We start from the raw sequence: 21,543 nt of genomic DNA on the forward strand, positions 1-21,543 counted from the left end.
CCATCTGATTAGTGGATTTAGGGGCCCTTTTATGAAGAGGAACAAGAAATGGAAATCAGACACTAATTTCAAAATGTCATTAACCTCTCGGCTTCAGTTCGGGTTACTGTTTTTTTTTTTTTTTTCTCTCTCACATATATATATGGACTGAAACAGTGGGAGATACTTGATTTGGAAGAGTAGTTGAGTATTCATTACTCTTATGATCCGATGATAGTTCAGTAGTAGTAGTAGTAGTAGTAACAGAGTAGTATATATTCAAAGCAGACAGGGGCAACTTAAAAACTCGATTTGGGAAAGATTAAAATGGTCTGTCAAAATAAAAAAAGATAAACCTGCAGGTAAACATACAGGTATAAGACCGAAGTAGTGTCATGCCATGAGAGATACCTCTACCAGGTGTGTAATAGCAGCATCTTATTCCTAAATATGAATTTTCTGCAGTTAAGCACATGTCTCCAGGGTATAACTTAAGAGGGTTTTCTGCCTACAACATGGAAATCAGTGACTACTTGCTGACTTACCTGATTAGGAAAACCTGCTCCCACATATTTTCATTTCGATTAATTTTGGTTTTGAAAATACTTGCAGCTCTCAGGGTGTTGTTTCCTTGAGGGTATTTTAAAAAGTGACACTTTTGTCTGTATTACTATATTATAATGACTGTCACCGAGCAAATTCAAGAGGTAGAACAGATGTTCAGTAGGCACAGGTAATATGTCAGTACCCAATGATGTTAGCTGAGGCCTATAGAATTTCATTCACATTAAGATTTTACTATCTAAATGAATGTATATTTTTCTTAGCTATTTCTCCAGTACAGCAGGGCTCATTCTGTCTCTTGAAGTTCATGGTGAAATGAGCAGCAGTGGGATAACTCTCTCTTGGACTCAAGGTTATTCAGTTAGAGACTTCTATTTCACACTTGGGTGACTGGAATATTGTTCAACAAACAAACAAACAAACAAAAAAACAACAACAAAAAACCCTTCTTCCAGCAGCAGATTTCTGTGAAGTGAGAAGTCAGCACTGAGATACCAGGCAGATGCAAGTGATGCTACTGTTCTAAACAAGGCGGACTGGAGTAACAGGAATGAGCTTTCATATGTGTCCCCTGAACTGACTTTGAAGGAGAAAACTATACAGTGTTGCTAGAAGTAGCTGCCTACAGCTCAGTCAATCTTGGAAGCAATTGCTTTTCAAGGAAAAAAATATGTAGGCGGTGGGAGGAACTAGTGTGAACAGTGCTACAGAAGTGTGACACTCGTTAGTAGATGTGCAGATAGTACATTTTTACAGAAACCAGCCAAAACATATGCTGGGTGGAAATCTTGACTTAACAGGAAAAAAAAAAATGCTTGAAATAACTAGATGGAGGAGGAGATGAAGGAAAATGGCATAGCAATATAGAATAGCATAGCATATCCAATGGCAGCTGAAATGAATCCACAGCGAAAAAATGCAACCTCTTTGGATAGATGCAGCAGCGTAGAGCTTATGCTGTTTCGTTACAAAAACAGACTATCAGATAATCTTTCAATAGCTTTGCTCCAAGGAAAACATAGATACTGACACTGGCAAAACTAAAATTCACACAGTCCCGCACCAAACTGCTTTGTGTAGCAGAGTGAAGCAGCAAGAATGATGACTTCAATGTGTAAGTGAAGGGTAGAACTGTGGATTCTGGAAAAATGTTGTCTAAAAATAAACCAAAATCGGTGAAATACATATATAATATAAAACACATGCAGTGTGTTGGAGAGAGCAGTATATCTTTATAAGCATCCACGTTTTCTTTTTTTGGGCTAAAGCTCCATAAGTCATCATGATTCATGATGAACCTTTCATAAAAACAAGTTCTTACCTCTTTGGATCTGAAATTCTCTTCCATGCAGTGATCATGCTCTTCCATCCGTAAGTCGTCTCGCAGATATGAATCCATCTGCTTTGTCCAAGAGTTTGTCATTTAAAAAAAAATACATTTGCTGAAGCAGCAGTAGATGCTAATCTTGTGGAGAAAGCTGGTTTCAGCACTTCATGTTTATGTGCGCCTGGAGAACTGCCCATAGAATAGTATTTCTAGAATAACAAGACACTTGTTACAAAACAATAGCAAATGGCAGAGGTCAAGATGTCCAAAACTAGAGGTCTTCCAAGAGCTCAAACCAGCAGCACACTTGCTGACTGAAATGGGATGATTTGCTGCTTTAGTAAAAGTATGTTCAGTATGTGTATATGTTTATGCATTGCATGTGCTAAGCATAAAACATATTTAAGGTAAAGTCATAGGTATTTTGGCTAGGACTGGGTGTGGGAAGGATGGACTAGTTGCATGATGTGCAAATGTGGCAGGAAGAAGTTGTCACAGAGAGCTTCTGTGCGCTGGGCTTGCATGGGACGGGGACCTTTAGGAGCCTGTGTAATGAGCCCGTTGTGCCTTTTCAGGTGTGGGATCCACAACATGTTCCCTTTACACTTAGCAGCACTTAATGCTCACTCAGACTGCTGCAGGAAATTGCTGTCATCGGGTAAGTGACTCTGGCCGTGTCTGTGGAGCTTGAGCAATGTGAGTGTGTGCTGCTTAAGGCCCTTGGTATTCCCTGTTGCGAGCTGTCCGAGTGCAAGGCTTCCCGTGCCGCTGCTGGGTGGTGTGGGGTGGCGTCCGCCCCGCGCCGAGCCTTTCCTCGCCTCCCGGGGCCCTGCGGCCCTTTCCCCTGGCTCTCGCAGAGAGGTTGTGCACGGTCACCAGCAAGCGGGCGGAAATCGAGGACCCTTCTCCCTTCCGCAGGACTTTCAGGAAATGAGATCCTTGAGGCAGCGGGAGAGCCGGGCGTGAAGAGAGCCAAGGCCACCAGGCTGGGCTTGCTGGCCATGCGCGCCGTGGCAGCTCGCCCGGCGCCTTCCTGGGAGCCTCTTCCACACGCAGAAAGGCAGCCCGAGGTGCCCCTCATGCCAGGGATACAGGCAGCCATGTTCGTGCGCAGGCCGGCCTCTTTCCTCACATCCTCTTGTCCTCGTGTCCCGCTGTCACAGGTCTCTCCGTAGGGGTCTCACGCCTGAGCGGCAGGCACGTGGTTTCGGCCGGGCGCTTGGCTCAGCAGTAGCTCCATGGCTCCCTTCAGAGGGCTGCCAAGCTGGAGTGGCCGCCGGCTGTGGCCACGGCGACCTCTTTCTGACTGTAGTTGCTTGCGTTCTGTTTTTTCCTGACTAACTGATTTTTCTGTCTCTGCGATGTTTCCTGTGGTTTAACTAGGACAAAAGTATAGCGTAGTGTCCTTGTTTAGTAATGAGCACGTGCTGTCTGCAGGCTTTGCCATAGACACCCCCGACAGCTTCGGGAGAACATGCCTGCACGCCGCCGCCGCCGGAGGGTGAGTACGCGTGCGCGGCGCTCCGCCGCTGCCCTGCTAGCTAGTCTGCGTGGCTGTGCCGTCCACAAAGGAGTTCATTGTGGTGCAAGGGAAGCAAAACAAGTTGCCACAAGTGCTTGAAGTCCCTCTTTTGCCACGGCCCTTGTGCAGGGGGTGTGCACAAGGTTGTCTCTCTGCCCTGTGGTGAAGGAGATAGAGGAGTCCAGGAGGCTAAGGGCAGCTCACCTCCCTCCTTCCTTCCCTCCCATTTTTTGGGCACAGGTTTAAAAGTTTCTAAAAGTGGTTCACCAAACTAGAAAGGTTGTTGTCCTCTTGGAGCAACACGTTACTGATGAGCTGTGTGGGGCCCAGGAACAGGTGAAACCGAAATACTTTTGTTTGTAACTGTAGCATCTGGTAGATTAAATCGTTCCAAGTAATCAGCATTTGCAAAGTTAACCTAACAGGAGGAGAAAATGCTTGGCAAGTACTGAGTTTCGACTCTTCCGTTGAGGGCTTGGTGCTCAGAAGACAGATAAAATGGAGCCTTGGCTGGAATCCACGGTTACAGCAAGCCGAAATGGTCATCCCTAGTGACTGCTTGACAGTTTTTTCTAGAAGTTGTTTTTTACTCCTTGGGGGACCAAGATGGAGATAACAAAATTTTCGCTGTTACAAGCATCTAATGAAATTGTTCCAAGTGCTGTTTTTCTTGTTCTGGTGGTACTCGAGTCATATTTTTAATAGGGGAGGTATGACTTTTGCTGGAATTGGTATTATTATAGCCTTCAAATACTACTTCTTCCATATGGCCTGACCCCAAAGATTAATTAATGAAATGGAGGCCCAAGACAGGAGGATAGGCCACATAAGAAGCAAAAAGGGGCTCATGAAAACAAGCCATGTTTTTTTTTCAGTATTTGCAGTACTTTACTACAGTTGTCATCACTAACAAGTGTTTTTATTTTTAGTACACTGTGGTGAACATTTTGTAAATGCTTTATGCAGTAACAGTTTTAGAACAAGGATGAGCATACACCAGCATATTGCGTCCAGTCTTCTTGCTGGAGCTGTAGAAAAACATTACTTTTCTCTCCCTCTCTCCCTTTCTCTCCCTCTCTCCCTTTCTCTCTCTCTCTCCCTTTCTCTCCCTCTCTCTTTCTTTCTTTCTCTCCCTCCCTCCCTCTCTTTACTCCCTCCCTCTCTTTCCTCCCTCCCTCTCTTTCCTCCCTCCCTCTCTTTCCTCCCTCCCTCTCTTTCCTCCCTCCCTCTCTTTCCTCCCTCCCTCTCTTTCCTCCCTCCCTCTCTTTCCTCCTTATTTTCCCCCCCCATCTGACACATGCCAGTAACTCCCATTGCATTGATAGGAGTTATATGAGTGTTAGGGAAAGACCTTCGGTTCTGAGCAGAGGTGATTCATTGTCATTGTGAATGACAAAGGAGTCTTGGAAAGTGCTAGGCTGCTTTACATCATTTTCTGCTTTGCTCTCATACATTTATTTGCTTGAATTACAAAAGATGCGAGTCTTTAGCTGTTTTATTTTCCATTAAGAATCACCTGAGCTTAAAAAAAGATGAAGAAGAAGCTATAATTTGGTTAATTCTTTCAACAGATACAAAGCGGCGGAGCCCAACCCACCTACTGATGCAAATGCAATATTGATGTAAAATCAAATTTAACTATCTGTGCCCATTCTTTAACAAAGCACTTTAACAGATGCTTAAATCTTTGTGAGCTAAACGTAAAGCTAATTGTTGTGATTAAATCTTACTGCAGGATTTGAGCAAACTGCTTACTCTTTGAAGCTTTGCTGAATGGGGGTGGTCTTCGTTATTAGATTGGCATTTTATAAGCTGGCAACAATTTTCTTTTAAAGTTCTGTTATAAAATACCAGCTCAGTGTGGAAAGCATTAGAGTACAGCACCTTTTGGAAATCCCCAAGAACTCTGAATTCAGATCATATTTACTTCTCCTCTTGAAATACCTGAGTGGATGAGAATTCAGATTTTTTTTCTGCGTGACCAAGAGTGGAACAACCTTATTTCTTTTGAAGCGGGGAGGGACAGCCAACATGTTAAGTTTCTGTTTTGTTCATGCTCTTTCTTTACTTCTCTTTTCAGTAATGTTGAATGTATAAAACTCTTGCAAAGTAGTGGAGCCGATTTTAATAAGAAGGACCAATGTGGCAGGTATGGAAATTGTGAAGCTTATTTAATAAATAAATAAGATAGCAGATGAGCAAGAAAGCCTCAGTCTGGAAATCACTTGTTCCATGAAAAATGCTAAATAGAAAAGTAGTTTGGCCTTCCCTGCAGAACTCTGATGTGGCAGTTTCATGCCAAACTGACAGGTGCAGACTTCATTAAACACCTAACAACCAAGCTCACCCTCTGGAGTTTTCTGTTTTAAAAATAGCCAGGCTTAATTTTTCCCTTCTTGCTCTTCTTACTGCCTAGCTTCTTGTCCTTTTCTGCCCAAGGCAGCATGTGGATGTTGATGGAAAGGATTGCTGCTATTTGATACACTTCGTAGTTGCCTTTTTTTTTGTTTTTTCCTACCTATGTGGAGTGCTGGCATGAGCGTTGCTATGCCAGGAATGGATGCAGAGATTTCATTCCCTGTTTTCTCCAGAGTATTTGTTCAGCATTTCGCCATATGTTTTTAGACAAAGCCAAAGTAGTCTGAAGAGGGAGCCTAGTCATTCCCCAAAACTTTGGAGTGAGCTTAGAATACAAGGAGAGCTGGAACCCACTGAAGAGCATCACTTGGTTTAGCAGGCTGCCTCTCCTCTGCTGGCAGGTCGTGCCACTGCACAGCTCTCCATCGCCGTTGCGGCTGTACCGCCCCGGAACAGCTACAGGCGTGCTGGGTTACCATCCTGTGGTGCTCGGGGGTACTTACTCATGGCATGGCAAGCTCAGGAGGTGTTTAGACAATCGGTGGTTCTTATTCCTATCCTCTAAATAGCCACTGTTGGAGCATGTCAAGTTTTTAAATACTTAAATGAAGCAGGTTCAGAGGTGAACTGTCTTTGGGCTGATTATTTATTTTACTTCTTCCCCCAGATTAAAAGTAAGTTATTGTATAAATGTGAATTGGATGAGAACTTTTGCAGAGCTGAAAGAAGGAGCCTTTGCAAATTTCAGCCCTTTGGAAATGCAGCTGATAATTTGGCATTCAATCCTAACAGCAGTTTCACTGTCTGAGGGGAGCTGCCAGGGAGTGAAGCTCTCCAAACCAAGCAACTGGTGCCGAGCCTCAGCAGAGGCAGGCTTAAAGACTGAGACACAGTCCCCTGTTATGCTGCATAGCAGGTGGACTATCAGGCTGCAGCTAACTCGAATTCTGTTCCATGGACAAAGAAGCTTTTAAAGCCTCAGTTATGTGCACAAAATGAAAAATAAAAGCATTAGTACTACGAAAGTTCTGCATAAACAGGTGAATTTGTGTGTGTGAGTGTGCAAAGAAGCAACTGTAAGGGAGGGGATAGTGAAGCCCATCTCAGCTACTGTGCTTAGCATTAGGTTGCATTAGGTGTGAGATGTCTGCAAGGGGCTTAGAAATACAACTTTTCTATGCTCCTCTTGGGCAGACATTCCAACTGAATGATGCGCTGGGAGGGAGGGACACTGGGCTTTGCCTCCCAACTGCAAGACAGTCACGTGTATTCAGAGCAACAACAGGGCCTTTCAGCAGCAATAAGTTGTTTGCAAGCCATGGATTGCGGCTCCCTGTGCTGCTAGGCTTGGCAGGAGCGGTATTCCCCTTGTAGGGGCACCAGAACCTCATAGTGACACAGTATTTTGTTAAATTAGCGTAACTTAACATTTCTTTGTAAGAACAGAGAGACCGAGTAATGTCCCTTAGAAATCTGTACGAGTTTATTTTTATCAGCCATGCTGTGTATGAAAATCTGAGATAACAAATTGCACTTTCATTCCAGGACACCTCTGCACTACGCAGCTGCAAATTGTCATTTCCACTGTATTGAGACGCTGGTGACAACGGGCGCCAACATCAATGAAACGGATGACTGGGGACGTACCCCTTTGCACTATGCTGCTGCTTCGGACATGGACCGAAAGTAAGAAAACTGATTTGCATTCCTTGATTACAAATGTTTTGCTAGATCAGCGTCATAACTACTGTCTGCCTGCTGCAGTGTCATTTGAACCAAAAAAAAAAATCTCACTAGCAAGAGGATTCCCCTCAGGTGTGCACATCGCTCCGTACTGAGTTGCTCTGGCTGTAAAACACAGTCCCCGGATAAGGTGGTACTTCAGCTATGTAGTTCGCTTGCCACCTTTTCCGACTGAACTGTTCTCACAACAGTTTCCCTTCTCTTTTCCTCTCCTCTTCCTCACAAGAGGAAGATCACAGAGTTTTCTGCGTGGGCTCTGCCCTTCCTTTGGAAGGGAGGGAACAAGGGGCAGCAGCAGGAGAGCTTTTTCCGGATGGGCTGTAGCAACAGACATAGCAGAGTGTAACAGACTGTAGCTGGCCCTTCTGACAGACATGCTGGCAGAAATGGGATAATCTGCCCATCCGTGTCTCCACTAGCAGAGCTCATAAAATGTTCACTCGCTCAAATCTTTTTTTGAGATTTTAAAGACAGAGAGGACAGAACATGGTGGTGGTCTCGTTAGCTCTGCACCTGATCCCCGCTTCTAGCCCTTTTTCACAAGTCCTGTGGTTGGTCTGTGCAATTTCTAATTCCCAGTCTGTTGTGTATTTTGGCAATCAGTTATTTCTACCGTATAAAACAGACTCAATTATTCTCTTAGTTCGCTCTTGAAACTCTTAGTCACGTGTATTTATTTCAGGTCTTCCCAAGCCTCTTTTACTTCCCTGCCTCCTTACTTCAAGCTCCGATGGACTATTTTCTTTGATGACTTCTATTGTGAAGCCTGGTGAAGGGTTTGACTTAACGGCTCCTTCCCAGCATACTACTGCCTCAGAGCCCCTCCAGGAAGGCTTCTGCATAACCTCACAGTAACAGTTTGGTTGTCACAGCAGAACATCGTTAGCTTCTGAATCGTTTGCTGCAATATTACCAAAGCTTCTTCCCTGTCACCTTCAAACCTGAACAGTGCAGAGTAGAGAGCAGCAGGATCCTCAAAGGCCTGTGCTTGCCACTACCAGAGAGGAGCTCTCATAGGGAGTGCAGTGTACAGTCATATGAAGGCTTTTGCCCTGGGATGTTTCTAGTTCTGTCCTGACCCAGGGAGTTGTTGCTTTTGGTGCTAACAACTGTGATTCGGTGTGGTGTTCTTCAGTCTTTGCTTCCCTGTAGGTAGGGCTCCTGCATGTAAACAAGCCTCATTTGGTAGGTTAGCATGGTTTGATTTTTTGTTCTTTTTCTACTGAATGGGGACAAACTCCCAAATTCAGGCAATTTATACCCCAAATGTATTTACAATTTCTAACTTCAGGTTTGGACAATTGATGTGCAGGGAGAATTCTTGATGTAACAAGAATTAATTGAGAGGCCAACCTACTGTTTCATCTGTGTTGGTAGCTGTTGTTGTTATGGTGCCCAGAATGAGTGTGCCCCTTTCTGCAATTTCATTAGGTGACCGGGGTTTCTAAGTACCTGTTGTTTCTGCAGATCACCACTTGTTCAGGCACTCAGACACTTGGGGGATTTCACTGATCCGCACTGCATTTCACCTGTTAACGGGAGATATTTAAAATCCTGGTAAAGGCACAGGTTCTTTATGAGACAGTGAACAGACCCTGGGTTTGTAGAACAAACCATACTGCTACTTACCACATGAAAAATGTCAAATCTTCATATGAGAAACGGGAAACTGAACATTAAACAAGGTGTGTACATACTGCTCGGCCCTGTGCATAATCCATGCTGGAATTTGCATGCTGCATAGTGAGTCAAGTTAGGAAATTGTACTTCTGCAAACCTCTTAAGCCACAAATCTGTGGTGATTTGCACTAGTTTGGAAGTATGTACTCTGTGGTCACCTTGGTGGCCAAGTAATGTCTGGATAGAGATGGTAATCCTCTGTCAGCTGCTCATCTGGCTGGGATGCAGGGCTGCCAAACTGGTCCCGGCATGCAGGACTGCTAAGATATCCTCAGCTCTTTGAAGAATGTAAAGAATGTGTCCGGGATATCCTTGCAGGCTTGCCAAGTATTTCGCAGCAAGTGAGAAGAGCCAGCAACACAGCTAATGCAAATTCAAGATAGACGAGGTTATCGCAGGCAGCTAGAGCTTCCCGGAGCTCCATATCTCAAACATGAGAGGAATACTGCAGGTTACTGTTGGAAGCAGCAAACTGTGGTACCCCTGGGTTGCTCTTTGCAAAGGAAACAAAAGGCAAGACCTGGGAAAAACATTGTAAGAAGTGATGAACAAACTGGTTTGGGTAGAAATAAGAGCTTTACAGAGTTTTGTTTGGATTGTTTGTTTTCAATTTTTTTGATGTTAACTTGCCAGATGAAAAACTGCCATGCTCTGGGTATCTGCCTTGTTGGAAAGACTTACTAGCTGCAGGCACAGGTAGTGCACCCATTTATCCTTGTCATTTTGCCTGTTGGTTGGAGCAGGTCAGCTAAAGGCAAGATTGGGGCTGGGTGGCAGACTTCATCAGGATCGCTGATGCGATATTTTGAAAATAAGTTGTGTTTTTCTGTCCTCTGTGTTAAGAAGAAAGAATATTTTAGGTAACTCCCATGAAAATGCTGAAGAACTTGAAAGAGCCAGCGAGATGAAGGAAAAAGAAGCTGCATTGTAAGTTTGGCGTGAACGCAGCAGTTAGACTTCGTTCCTGAAGAACGCCAGCGCCTTGGCTGCAGCTTCTGCTCCCCGTTTGGCTCATTCCTTGCTCTGCTAAAGACAACGCTTAGCATTAAGGAGGGCTAACCTGAAGAAAAAAGCTTTTTGCTCTTGTCTGTGACCATTTCCCTAAATGTTTTTGCTTCTCTGCTTATTGCCCTTTCCTTACCGTAAATGTGTTGCTTTACTAATTTAGTAATTCTTCAGTATCATTCACTTCTTTTAATGCTTTGCACTGGGTTTGTCTGCTGCAAAGAGAAGCTGACCAACTGCTTCCACAATGTCTTTGCTCAGATTGATGTTTTCATCTAGCTGCTTATTATTTCCTTGTTTTAAATTTTCCTCTTTTTTATTTTTTTTTAATTATATGACTGCCTTGTGTTCACTGTGTATTTTTAGCTCTGGAAGAAAGCAATAATAAGAAAATGCTGATTTCTTCAAGGTGAGAGGGGTAAAAAAAGAAGCCAGAGAAGCCATTAAGAGCAGAAGTGATCCCTTGAAAAATACGTAGTTTTGAAGAAGGCATTTCCATCAGAGAAATAAATATATTTATTTACATGAATGCCAGGAAATTAACTAGAATAAGACCTTATTTTTCAGCTAAATTGAGAGCTGCCCATTAAACTAAAAACCATTGTTCCCAGGTGTCTAGAGTTCCTGCTTCAAAATGATGCCAACCCATCCCTCCAGGACAAAGAAGGGTACAACACGGTGCACTACGCTGCGGCCTACGGGCACCGGCAGTGCTTGGAACTGGTGAGTGTGCTCAGGACGTGTGTCCCCGCGGCGCTGCCGTGCCCGCGCGACGCTGCGCAAATCCAAGCGGCCAGGTACAGCGTAACTACACGGTGATCTTGGGAATCGTCGTCGTTCAACGAGCTTGCGCTTACATGTTGTGTTTGAGCGGAGCTTTTGCGTGCTTAAAATGACACAGGCTATTTTTAACTGTGATTAATGTGCTCCCTGTGAATGTGCCAGTCACAGAGGAGAGTTCCCAGTGCGTGACGGTGCTTGTGCCTTTTGTAAATGGAATGTTAACTAACTTGCATATCGAAAGAGTAAATAGCTTTTGAGTGATGTGTGCTGTCTGCTCTGTACCCTCAGTACCTTTTTCCCTCTGAGACAGCAGTAGCAACATAGATAATTTTACCACCATCAACGTTAACCTTGCACGCAACAAAAGTTTCGCTTTTTAAAAAAAAATCCTTCATCTGAGTGCTTTGAAATTGCATCTCACAGAAAGTTAAACATTTGTGGCCAAAAATTGGGTTTGCAGGATGTGTAGAATGGGCTGAAGGAAGTTTGGGGGTTGTAATGTAAGTGTCATGAAGCTGGAGGACAACTGAAATCTGGAGGATGAGAGAAATCCTCTGTTGACCTGCATCAGGGTCACAAGAGCCGGGAGATGCTGAGCTGTGATCAGACCAGGGCAGCCCTGGGTCAGAGTTTCAGGTGCGGTGTTAAGCCCTTTAGCTGCCACCTGCAAGCACATATATTTAGGATGCTTAAAATACCTGTGCCCTGTCCCCCGTTCTTGCGGGAGCTGCGCACAGAGAGCTCTGCGGAGCAGTGTCTCCCTCGGGGGGTTTTTTTTCAGCCTTCGTGCCGTAGTTCCTGTGTGCCACTGGGTGCAGAGAGGGCACAGAGCAAGGTCCCCTCTCTCTTCTTCCCCTGTCAGGTCTATTTGCTGGCGCATCAATGACAGACAACAACCTGCTCTTAAGGCTTGTCATTAAACATGTTAGGCAAAAAGAAGAACTGGTAATGCTGCACGTGGCAAAGGAGCCAAGTTTTTCTTTAATTTAGAAGGCTGAAATTCTTTAATTTAGAAGGCTATAGAGGTCCCTTCCAACCTTAAGCATTCTATGATTCTGTGAAATGCGAACTGTGGGCCAGAGACTTGCCATGCAGCAACTGCTGTGTTTGGGTACAAATTCAGTGTTTTTACATGTTAATCCTCCCATATTTGTGACTATAGGAACCAAAACTGTATTATATCAGAGTTAAAATTATACATCTATTTTCTGTGCAGCTGTGAAGGAAAACTGTCCTGAATTTTAGCTGGTTGCATACAGAGGATCCCCATCATGTATTAGAGTGTCTACCTGAAGATTTTACAGGGACGGGGATTTTGCTGGCAGGCTTCTCACTTCATCTCCTGCATATAAAAATCATGTGTACCACAGAGTGTTGGTGCCTGATGAAGAGGCTCATCATCCTTACAGCCCCCTGGAAGAAGCCGGTGTCGTATCGCTCCCGCGCGAGTTGTCCCTGAGTGACAACCTGGGTGTCCCTGAGTGACTCACCCTGAGCAGTGAGTCGGGGACCTGTTTTACTGTAGTTATCCAGAGCTAAAGGAAGCAGCTGCTAAGTTTTACTTGCCTCTAGGCAGGGCTTTTATCTCTAAGCCCCTTCTTTTCCATATCAGCAGAGAGAGGAGTAAGTCATCAGATGCTGTCTTATTCCTCAAGCCTCCTGTTGGTCTTTTTGGCAGCTAGAGCAATGGAGATGCAGCAGATCGAGGGTGTCCCTTGTCCTTTGTCCCTCCTGAGCGACCCTGGAATTTGCTCAAGCCCAGGCACGACTGGGCCCCGTTAGAAGTCCAGGCTGCCCTTGGGCATTAGTGCACAGCACAGATGCAGCTGCCTGTGTCCAGGGCGGGCAAGGCTGGATTTCTTGCAGCATCTTGGGAATCCTTTTCATTTTTGTTCTCTTTTCTCCGGTGCTATTTAAAAGGAGAACAAGATTTACAGTATTTCTAGCTGTTCTTAGTGTTTACCTCAGGCACCCGTTTTTAAGACTCAGTAGGAGCCCAGCAGCCTTAATTTCAATATAAATATGTTTGAAGATGGGAAAGGAAACTTTGTGCTTGGACTTCACAGTAATGTATTTTGTTTTTTGTTTGTGTGTTTGTTTTCCTAGTGGTAAATTAGTCTGATTAAATGAATTATTGAATGAATGTCAAATGAATTTAGGAGTCTTGCTTAAAAATACCAGCTCTGAACCACTAATAAAAAATATTGTAGGAACTCTGACATCTCAAAGAGAAATAAAGATTAAGAGCAAAATGGTCGTATCTCCTGACTCAAACAAGTGAGGCTGGTGTTTGTATGTTCAACCCACAGTTTTGGTTTCTTTGCGGTGCCTTTGCTTCCCTGGGATGGTGGCGAGGTAGTTGTCCTGCAGTGAATGCTGCGATGTTGCTAAAAGGGAGTGGAAGGAGGTTCTTGAGATCTTTCTGCATGTGCAGCGAGTCGTTCCTGAAGGCTCTGCGGTGCCACGGGGGCTTACGAGGCAGGGAAACCCAGTCGCTTGCATCTGCTTTGGACTTCTAAAAATAACCTCCTGTTAGTTTAGATTCTTGGGACCGAATTCTTCGGGGTCCATAGTCACAGTTATCAATCGAGATCATGAGCTCTGTTTTAGAGCTGGTAACATCACTCAACTGTGGCAGTTTAAAAAAAATCTGTGCGTTCCATTCAAATAGGCTCTTATGGTGAAATCTTAGTTGACTGGGAAAGAATAAAAAATAGGCTGTAATTTCACATGGAAATGCTATCTGGAAAGCCAAATAAGTGCTTTGGGCTGATTGAACGAAAGGAAAAAAAAAATTCTGTGCAGTGTCAGGGCAAGTGATTTAAATGTCTGGGTAGAAATCTTTTGCCTGTCATAATTGATGTTTCATCTTTCTCTTAATCTGCTCTTTACTCAATCAGCAAATTAAATTTGCCCCTCGGCTGCTGGGAACTGTATTGGAGAAGGGCTTAATCCATCCGAGGGAGGGAGGGGAACGTGGTTGAACTCCAAAGGCATCAGATGGAGAGGGCACACGGCAGCGCGTCCCGGGCCCAGGGAGGCCCATGGAGGAGTTAGCGCTCCTGGGAATCCAGGCCATTATCTTCACACTAATGACACTTTACACTAATGATGTGTAAAAGGAACTTTTACGGGCTAGAGCCCCGTGCTTGCAGCTCAGTGTCTGCGAGCAGGGAGCTGCTCAAACCCTTTCACGTGAGCCCAGCTGCTGTATAGCCCCTTCCTGTCTTTTTTTTTTTTTTTTTTTTTTTTTTTTTTAATATTTTACTTTAGTGGCACCAGAGGAGAAAACACATCAAGAAAAGAATTTGGGAGCTTAGTTGCTGGCAGATTAGTTAGGGTTATTCCAAATTTCTTGCAGTCTTAGAGTCTCCCGAAGAGCAATACATGGATTTTTTTTTAGGTTTTTGAGGTCAGCATTGTGATGCCATATGTATTCACTGGTTACAATACCGATAGGAGATAGATGCCTATTAGGCTGTTAGTTTATAGCATTACATTTTGGCTTGGACTTTATATTTTGGAAACTAGATGGCTTTGTGAAAACTTTGTCTAGAGGCTAGGCTGACTCTGACAGATTTTGTCTTTCTTTTTTATAGTTTTTTCATGTTATTTTTCTTAGGTGGAGGAGCAAGGCACTAACACCTGCTGCTTTCTGACAGTGTCGACGCTGTTGGAGGAGTTCAGGAGAAAGGTTTAGGGTTTCTCTTAGTTTGGGAAGGAGCTAAGGGCTTGTGCTGCTGCCTTCAATACCAGGCATGCTGGCAAGTTTGGGAAGAATATCTGAATCTTCCTAATCTGCTGACTCCAGTGCGAAGAGCATGGGATGGGGGCACGTGGCACTGCGTTGGGCCGGGTAGCTCTGGAAGCAGCTGGGGACGCTGCGTTTCTGCAGGTGCCATCGCGGTGTTGGTACCAGCGAAGGCGTGTGCCTCCCCGGCAGCCTTTCCAAAGGAAAATGCCAGCTGCTTTTAAGGGATTCATCACCCCCGACTGCGTCAGGTTCAACTAGTCAGACTGTTTGTAGTCACAGATTTACAGATCCAATCTGAGCTTATAGATTGCTTTCCCCGCCTGTAATGTGTAGCACTTCATCTATTAAGTCAATAATTCTGAGATTATAAATGGCTACAAATGTTCTTCCTCTGTATAAAATAGTAAAGGTTAATTTATTACTCTGTTCCATCTTATCTGAACCAGCTGATGAGAGTCTTGGCCTTGTTCCTTGCTGGGAAAACCTGTGTTTAAATGAAGCCATTAGGGTTATGTTTTCCCTGAACAGAGACAGTTATCTATTGCGATTGAACAGGAGAGGTGAGGCCCGAGATGACATCCTAGTTAAAACATTCTTGTTCAGTGCTGAGAGCAACACTGAAAATTGTAACTAATTGCCACTTCTGATTAACCTTAGGAGCTGTAAGCTATATTGTTTTATAATTATTGCAAAAAACTAATGTTCAGCTATTTTTTTAAGCGTCTTTATTTGCACTTCACGTGTTTTACAGTTGCTGTAGATTTTTTTTAAAAAGGCCGCTATTGGCTTATGCCCACGTAATTTAGTGTTTTGCCATTATATGGTTAGTGTTAACCGCAGCAAGCTTAAGTGTGACAGTAATAGTAATTAACAATTGCTTTAAATAACTGAAGTAATTAACAATACTGGTAGGATAGAGGGTGGAGCACAGACACTCTTTTACTCACTAAAGCAGTTAAACCCCCAATGAAAAAAATCACATTAAATGTAATGGTAGTTAGAGCAAACCCTTGACAGAACTAACTGTACATCCCATAAATTGGTGTTCCTGAAGATGGGGACGTGTGATGTCTGGCACAGAATCGTTGAGTTTGTTCTGTTTTAGGATTTGAGCTTGTCCTTGTGATCACAGTATCTATTGCACAAAGCTGCTTCTAGCATCTCCCTTTTGGACAAGTAGGTTTAAATGAATGGTGTGATGCATGCTGAAATTATTATCTGCTTTTCTGCCTATCGCAGTTTTAAATTACAGAGGTGCTTGATGAGGCTATTTCTTTTTAACAAGAGCTGATTTTTTTTAGCATATTATAGTCTAAAAGGGCAATCATGTAAAATATCCAAAGTCATTAAGGGCACATGCACCTCAGAGAAATGGAGAATTCGGTAAAAGCACAACTCTGTGTTCCCCCATTTAATTGTTTATTGCACTTGCAGAATTAAAATCAATCAGCAAGTAAATTCCCTTACTGTAAGAATAAAATCATGAGAACCATGTTATTCATCTTCTCACACAGCTAGGGGAGAGGAGGTGGTTTGTAGCAGCAGCCTTGTACGTGCTATTAGCTCATTAACAGCAGAACCACATAACAGTGGAACTGGCCGTGGATCCGGGAGCTGCTGGGTTCACCATCAGAATCCTGGTTCTGCCCCACGGCGACAGAACCGCTCCGCGTTGTGAGCTCGTCAACCTCATTGAGCTCATTAAGCCTGGTCTGCATCGGGCCTAGCGGCTTCATGGCGCCCAGATACCTCTTGTGAGGGACTCCCAAATCCCACAGTTTGTTCCTTAAGACCCTGGTAAATTCCAACGTATTTTTCTCTTAATCTACTCGCAAAGCAATTATCCATCTTTCTCCAGAAAACCTTTGGAGCCATCTGACAGGTTGAGAGAATGATTTCTCTATTAAGATGTTGGTGCTGAGATTTCAACAAATGATGTAATTAAAAGCGACTGACGTGGGCGCCTGTGCGGGCTTGGAGAGCCGGCCGCGCTGGGCCGCGAGCGGAGCAGGACCGGTGCTTGGGTTTGTCTGGGGGGCTCTTTATATTATCTGTTAATACATGCACAGCCACTTGTTTATGAGTGGTATTTGCATTAACACACTCTTCTTTGCCAGTGCTAACATTTCACTGATCCCAAAATATAAAATATTATGGCTTCATCTCCTAGTTTTTTTCCATATCCTTTATGTTAACATCCTTGTTTAATAGGAGATCTGTGAGACCTTATGCAGTGTTAATAATGCCTGGTGTTCTGCTTGATTTTGCATAAGATTATCCTCAATGTAGATCTATAAAGACTGAATTGTTACACTAATAATTAAGGCACACAGCAGAGCTCAGGGCTGAGCGGGCTCCTTATTCTGTCAAAAAAACAAACCCAAAAAACTGTATGAACTGACTTGTCACGTCCACAACCCTACAAGTCCGAGGTAGTTCATTATTCTGCTTTTCTTTCAGTCTGCTATCATTATTTATTTTTCTGTAAAGTGCTGGTTTTCAGGCAGAAAGCTTTTGGAGCCCAGCCCTCTGGTACGTCGGGAGGTGAGCGGCCGCGCGCGCCGGGGCTGCGCTCACACGTGTGGCACCACCAGCACTGCTGGCAGCACCCAGCACTGATTCCCTTGGCAGCCTGAGCTGGATGAGTTGCCAGGGTCCATGTTCTGCTGGGACAGGGGTTTTGGTCTCAGCGAGATCTGTGCTTCCTCCTGCTGAGCACATAAAATGGCCCCAGTTGTTAAGCCTCAAAATGCTTTGGTGCTCACTGAAATGAAAAGGATTATATGAAAACATGCTGCATTTTGTTAAGTGCGTTAGCAAGCTTGTGGTTATAAGCATTCAAGGATGTGTTTTGGAAGACTGTGATTACAGAAGCAGGGTCTACTTTGATAAAATCATTCAAAAATGACTGTGAGTGACTAACAGCTCTCTTTCTTACAATTATTCCCAGTGCAAATTATGGGTCAGAATGGTCCCACAGGTGTGGCTTGTGTATGCAGTGCCTGTGTGTTCATGAAACAGCGCTTTTCCTAATGTGAATTTAGCAGAGTGCTCTGCTCCGTAAATGCTTCTCCCTCTGATTTCAGCAGAACTGATTAGTCAGGATAAGGATGTTAATGACAAGCTTTGAAACAAATATTATGTCTTTACCCCGTGGAAAAAAAATAAATCCTTGAAAATATTTTACAGGAAATGTTATGAACTATTTATTTCTCAGAGTCTTTCAATATTCACTGCTGATAGCTGAGAACAAAATATATCCTTGCCTGCTGACCAAGTCCATCAGAACTTAACCTGTCTCTGTCCAAAGAAAAGCTAAACATGGGCAGAAATTGAGGAATATAAGTTGACTATTTTGTTTAGCACACGTTATTGCACAATTAGAATTGGTGCTTTGCAAAGATTCTTTAAAACTGTCTCTTTTTTTCTTTTTTTTTACAGCTTCTGGAAAAAACAAACAATATGTTTGAGGAGTCTGATTCGGCACCTACAATAAGTCCTTTGCATTTAGCTGTAAGTATGAGACGTGTATAGTGTTTGATTGTTATCTCCTGTAAAAATTCCTCAATCTCTGTCTTGGAAGCAGGTCTAATCATAGGCTTGTTTTGAAGCAGCAGGGAAAGGGGTATAGGCCTAGATGTAACAAAAAAAGTTTTGGAACTGGAATTACTGATGAAATTTGGTTGAAGTTGCCTGGCTCTTACTGACTAACATGTGAGTAAGAGGAAAAGAGGAAGATGCAGACACCAAAAGCACAGTCAGAAAAAAAAAAAAAGGATAGACATCATTATTTTTCACACTTTAACTGTAAACACTCGCAAGTGTCCCTGACATTTGTTTCAAAACCTCTCTGTATCTGCATGGCTGCAGCCATCCTTACCCTGTTCTAGCATGTCCATGTGAATATGGCCACACAAATGGGTCTACACACGTTTCCAGGAAGCCAAAAACTTATACCAAGACACAAAACCATGGCTGATGTCAACATTACTATCCTTTCAAGGAGGAGGCAGGATATACTGTCTGCCTAGCACCTTCAAGATAGACACTACTATATGTTTTGTGAAAACCTGGCTTGTTATTGATTGTTTTCTGAGTAAAACTGCTATGAGGCAGAAAAGCTGGCCACTACATCACATTTTTTTCTTGGACGTGGGTTCTGTGTGCCTTGATCACCCTTTCCTCTTCTTTTTTGTCTTTGCCTTTCTGCTTTCTCAAGTCAGGTTTTTGGGGCAGTAGGGCAACAGCCCTCTGCTCACTGTTCTGCCCCCCATTCGTCCAAGCTTTCGACTGTGGTCACTAGGAGCAAGCTCCTGCCAACGCCGCTTAACCCTGAAGTTCAGCGGCTGTTTCGTTCTTCTATGTTTCTATTTATTTTCTCGTTTAATTAGTTGCTTCAACTTGTATCATCCAGGGTGTAAATGTAGGTAAAATCCATATTTGCCTGGGAGTTTTGGACAGAATAAAAAGGCCTCAAGAAAACGGTGTCATTTCTACAGTGTTTAAGAGGCGATATCAATGGCAGATCTCATTCTTGTGAAAGTCTTTGTAAGATACTTCACTGTGACTCGGAGGGTATGCTCTGCCTTTCCGCTTACTGACTGATTTTGTATTTCTAGGCTTATAACGGTCATCACCAAGCCTTGGAAGTTCTTCTGCAATCTCTGGTAGATCTGGACATTAAGGATGAGAAGGGACGCACCGCTTTGGATTTGGCTGCATTTAAAGGACACGCGGAGTGTGTGGAAGCTCTCATCAGCCAGGGTGCTTCTGTCACTGTAAAAGACCACGTCACCAAGAGGACCCCCCTGCACGCTTCGGGTGAGTTTCCGCTCGTTTGTTCTTGCAGTATGAAGCCTGCCACACACAAGGAGAGAGCAATTGTCTTTACCTGCCTACTAACGCTAGTTAACTTCGTCCTTCTGAAGAGAGAAAGGAGATTTTGATGTGTGTTGGGGACAGCTTGCTTGCTGAGGTCCTGGAGTTAACTCTTACCTCTCAGTTCCTTGGTTTTCTCTCTGTCCCCACAGTTGAGTCCTCTTTCATACAGAATCCCATATTTTTTCCACACTGCTATTGCTCTGCCCTTACCTGCTTGCCTCTACTTTACCTTACCTCTCCATTACCACCTCCTCGTTGTGATGTGTGATGATTCCCCTACCTCCTCTTCGTGGTTCCTGGGCCAAAAGATCAGGGGAAGAGCGAACGTTTGCCTCAGTGGTTTTCCTAAAGAAGAAAGGTTGAAAATGCAGGTAGGCTTTCACTTGGTGATTAAATTGTCCATGTTCAAAACATTTGACCTTTTGCAATGGCAACACTAGAGATATTCACTCCCCTTTAGCCATTATTCTCCTCCTGAGCTAGCTAATGGATTTGTGTGGTTGGGACTCTTGCCTTCCTCATGTGCTGAGTTCTGCATGTTCAGTAATTAACCAGAAAAGGTAAAATTTGCCATTATTTAGCGAGTATCTGTCTGATAAATATACGACGATATCAAAGAGGACAATATTTCAACTTACTGTTCCACAGCATAGCAGTGTCCCCTAGTGGGAACTAAAATCAATACTTTATTTGACAGCATTTATTTTCAGGGCTGGACACAATTGTTTTTCTCTGTTTCTTCTTCTTGCTTAGAATAAAACATATATTCTCTAAAGGTATCCGTTTTCTAAGTGGGATCATATATATGCATCCCAAAAGCACAAGGTCAAAAATTGCATATGAAATTCATGTGCAGTACTGAAGAAGATCTAGATAGTAGTCTTAACAGCGTACTAAAAAAAAGAAAAAAAGCTTTATGGATGCTTAAATTTTGCAACAGAACTGAGCACATAATTAATTTATCGTGGGTAGCAATGCAGAGGTGTGCAATCCAAGAGTACAAATTGGAAATCTGAGATCAGAATTGATGAGAAGGTTGTGTTTGCTTTTTGTAAAAACACAATTTTAGCGATTAACAATTTAAATCAACAATTTTAAATCCGGCTGATCCTTGTCTTGTTAAAAATTGTTGGTTTAGTCAATTCAAATCAAGATTGGTACTATCACAAAACTGCAGTTGTGTTGGTTAAAAACCTGGCTGCATTCACTTCAAATGAGACTTGGGGTCTGATGGACCAGACTGTGCCTTGCAGCCTTTGTCTGCATCATTAGTGCCATGATTTTTCATTTATTTAAGAAATTGGTGAGGATTCTGCAGGACTGAGAAAAGTAAGCAATACCAAAGTCACAGCTGTGACTCAAAATATGGGCTGGGGGTAGAGTTTTTGAAAAGAAGGCACATTTCTTACCTTCATACAAATTCTTATTATGTTCTTTTTGTTAGTGTCTGTTTTAATCGCCATCATCACTGTAGATGATGTATCTTCCTTGTAATATTAGTATCAAGGTCCATTGCAGATTTTTCTAATCTATACTTTCAGCTTTTCAGATGAAAAAAAAATCTTACAGGGATACGCGCAAAATGTTCTTTAAAACTGCAGTGAAGCAAAATAGATCAGATGTGTATTTAAAAAAGAACAAGAAGTAGCAGCAAAAAGAAACCTCTCAGGACATAAAAGAGTAAACAAATTGAGAACATGTATGTTGATCAGATAGGAAAATACTGGATGGACAGGTGGAATATCTGAACTCTCCTTAAAGGAAAAAGTTGCTTCCAATGTCATGAATTTAGAGGATTTTCAACATGAGATAAATACATTTATCATCTGTCACTGGAGAAGCATCTGATAGGAGTTGTCACAAGGTCTAGTGGCAGGGTAACTGCTCTGAAGCGTCGCAAACCTAACCCAGCGGCGGACGGAAGAGCTTTGCGTTCCCTCTGCATCT

The 21,543-nt window shown here is 43.3% G+C and overlaps 1 protein-coding gene across 1 annotated transcript in view; it reads left to right on the plus strand.

The window, feature by feature from the left end:
* The window catches only part of ANKRD44 (ankyrin repeat domain 44), a 93,590-nt gene that overhangs the window by 58,831 nt on the left and 13,216 nt on the right, over nt 1–21,543 (plus strand). The window contains exons 11-18 of the mRNA XM_088534730.1: nt 2,446–2,528; nt 3,308–3,371; nt 5,473–5,541; nt 7,296–7,436; nt 10,017–10,100; nt 10,790–10,901; nt 18,157–18,228; nt 19,335–19,536. Coding sequence (XP_088390856.1) covers nt 2,446–2,528; nt 3,308–3,371; nt 5,473–5,541; nt 7,296–7,436; nt 10,017–10,100; nt 10,790–10,901; nt 18,157–18,228; nt 19,335–19,536 — 827 coding nt within the window. The remainder of the gene's footprint in view (nt 1–2,445; nt 2,529–3,307; nt 3,372–5,472; nt 5,542–7,295; nt 7,437–10,016; nt 10,101–10,789; nt 10,902–18,156; nt 18,229–19,334; nt 19,537–21,543) is intronic.

The sequence above is a fragment of the Tinamus guttatus genome, unplaced genomic scaffold (assembly GCF_059628265.1).
Source record: "Tinamus guttatus ecotype Peru unplaced genomic scaffold, ASM5962826v1 Tinamus_guttatus_pri_ptg000592l, whole genome shotgun sequence".
NCBI classification, from domain to species: domain Eukaryota; kingdom Metazoa; phylum Chordata; class Aves; order Tinamiformes; family Tinamidae; genus Tinamus; species Tinamus guttatus.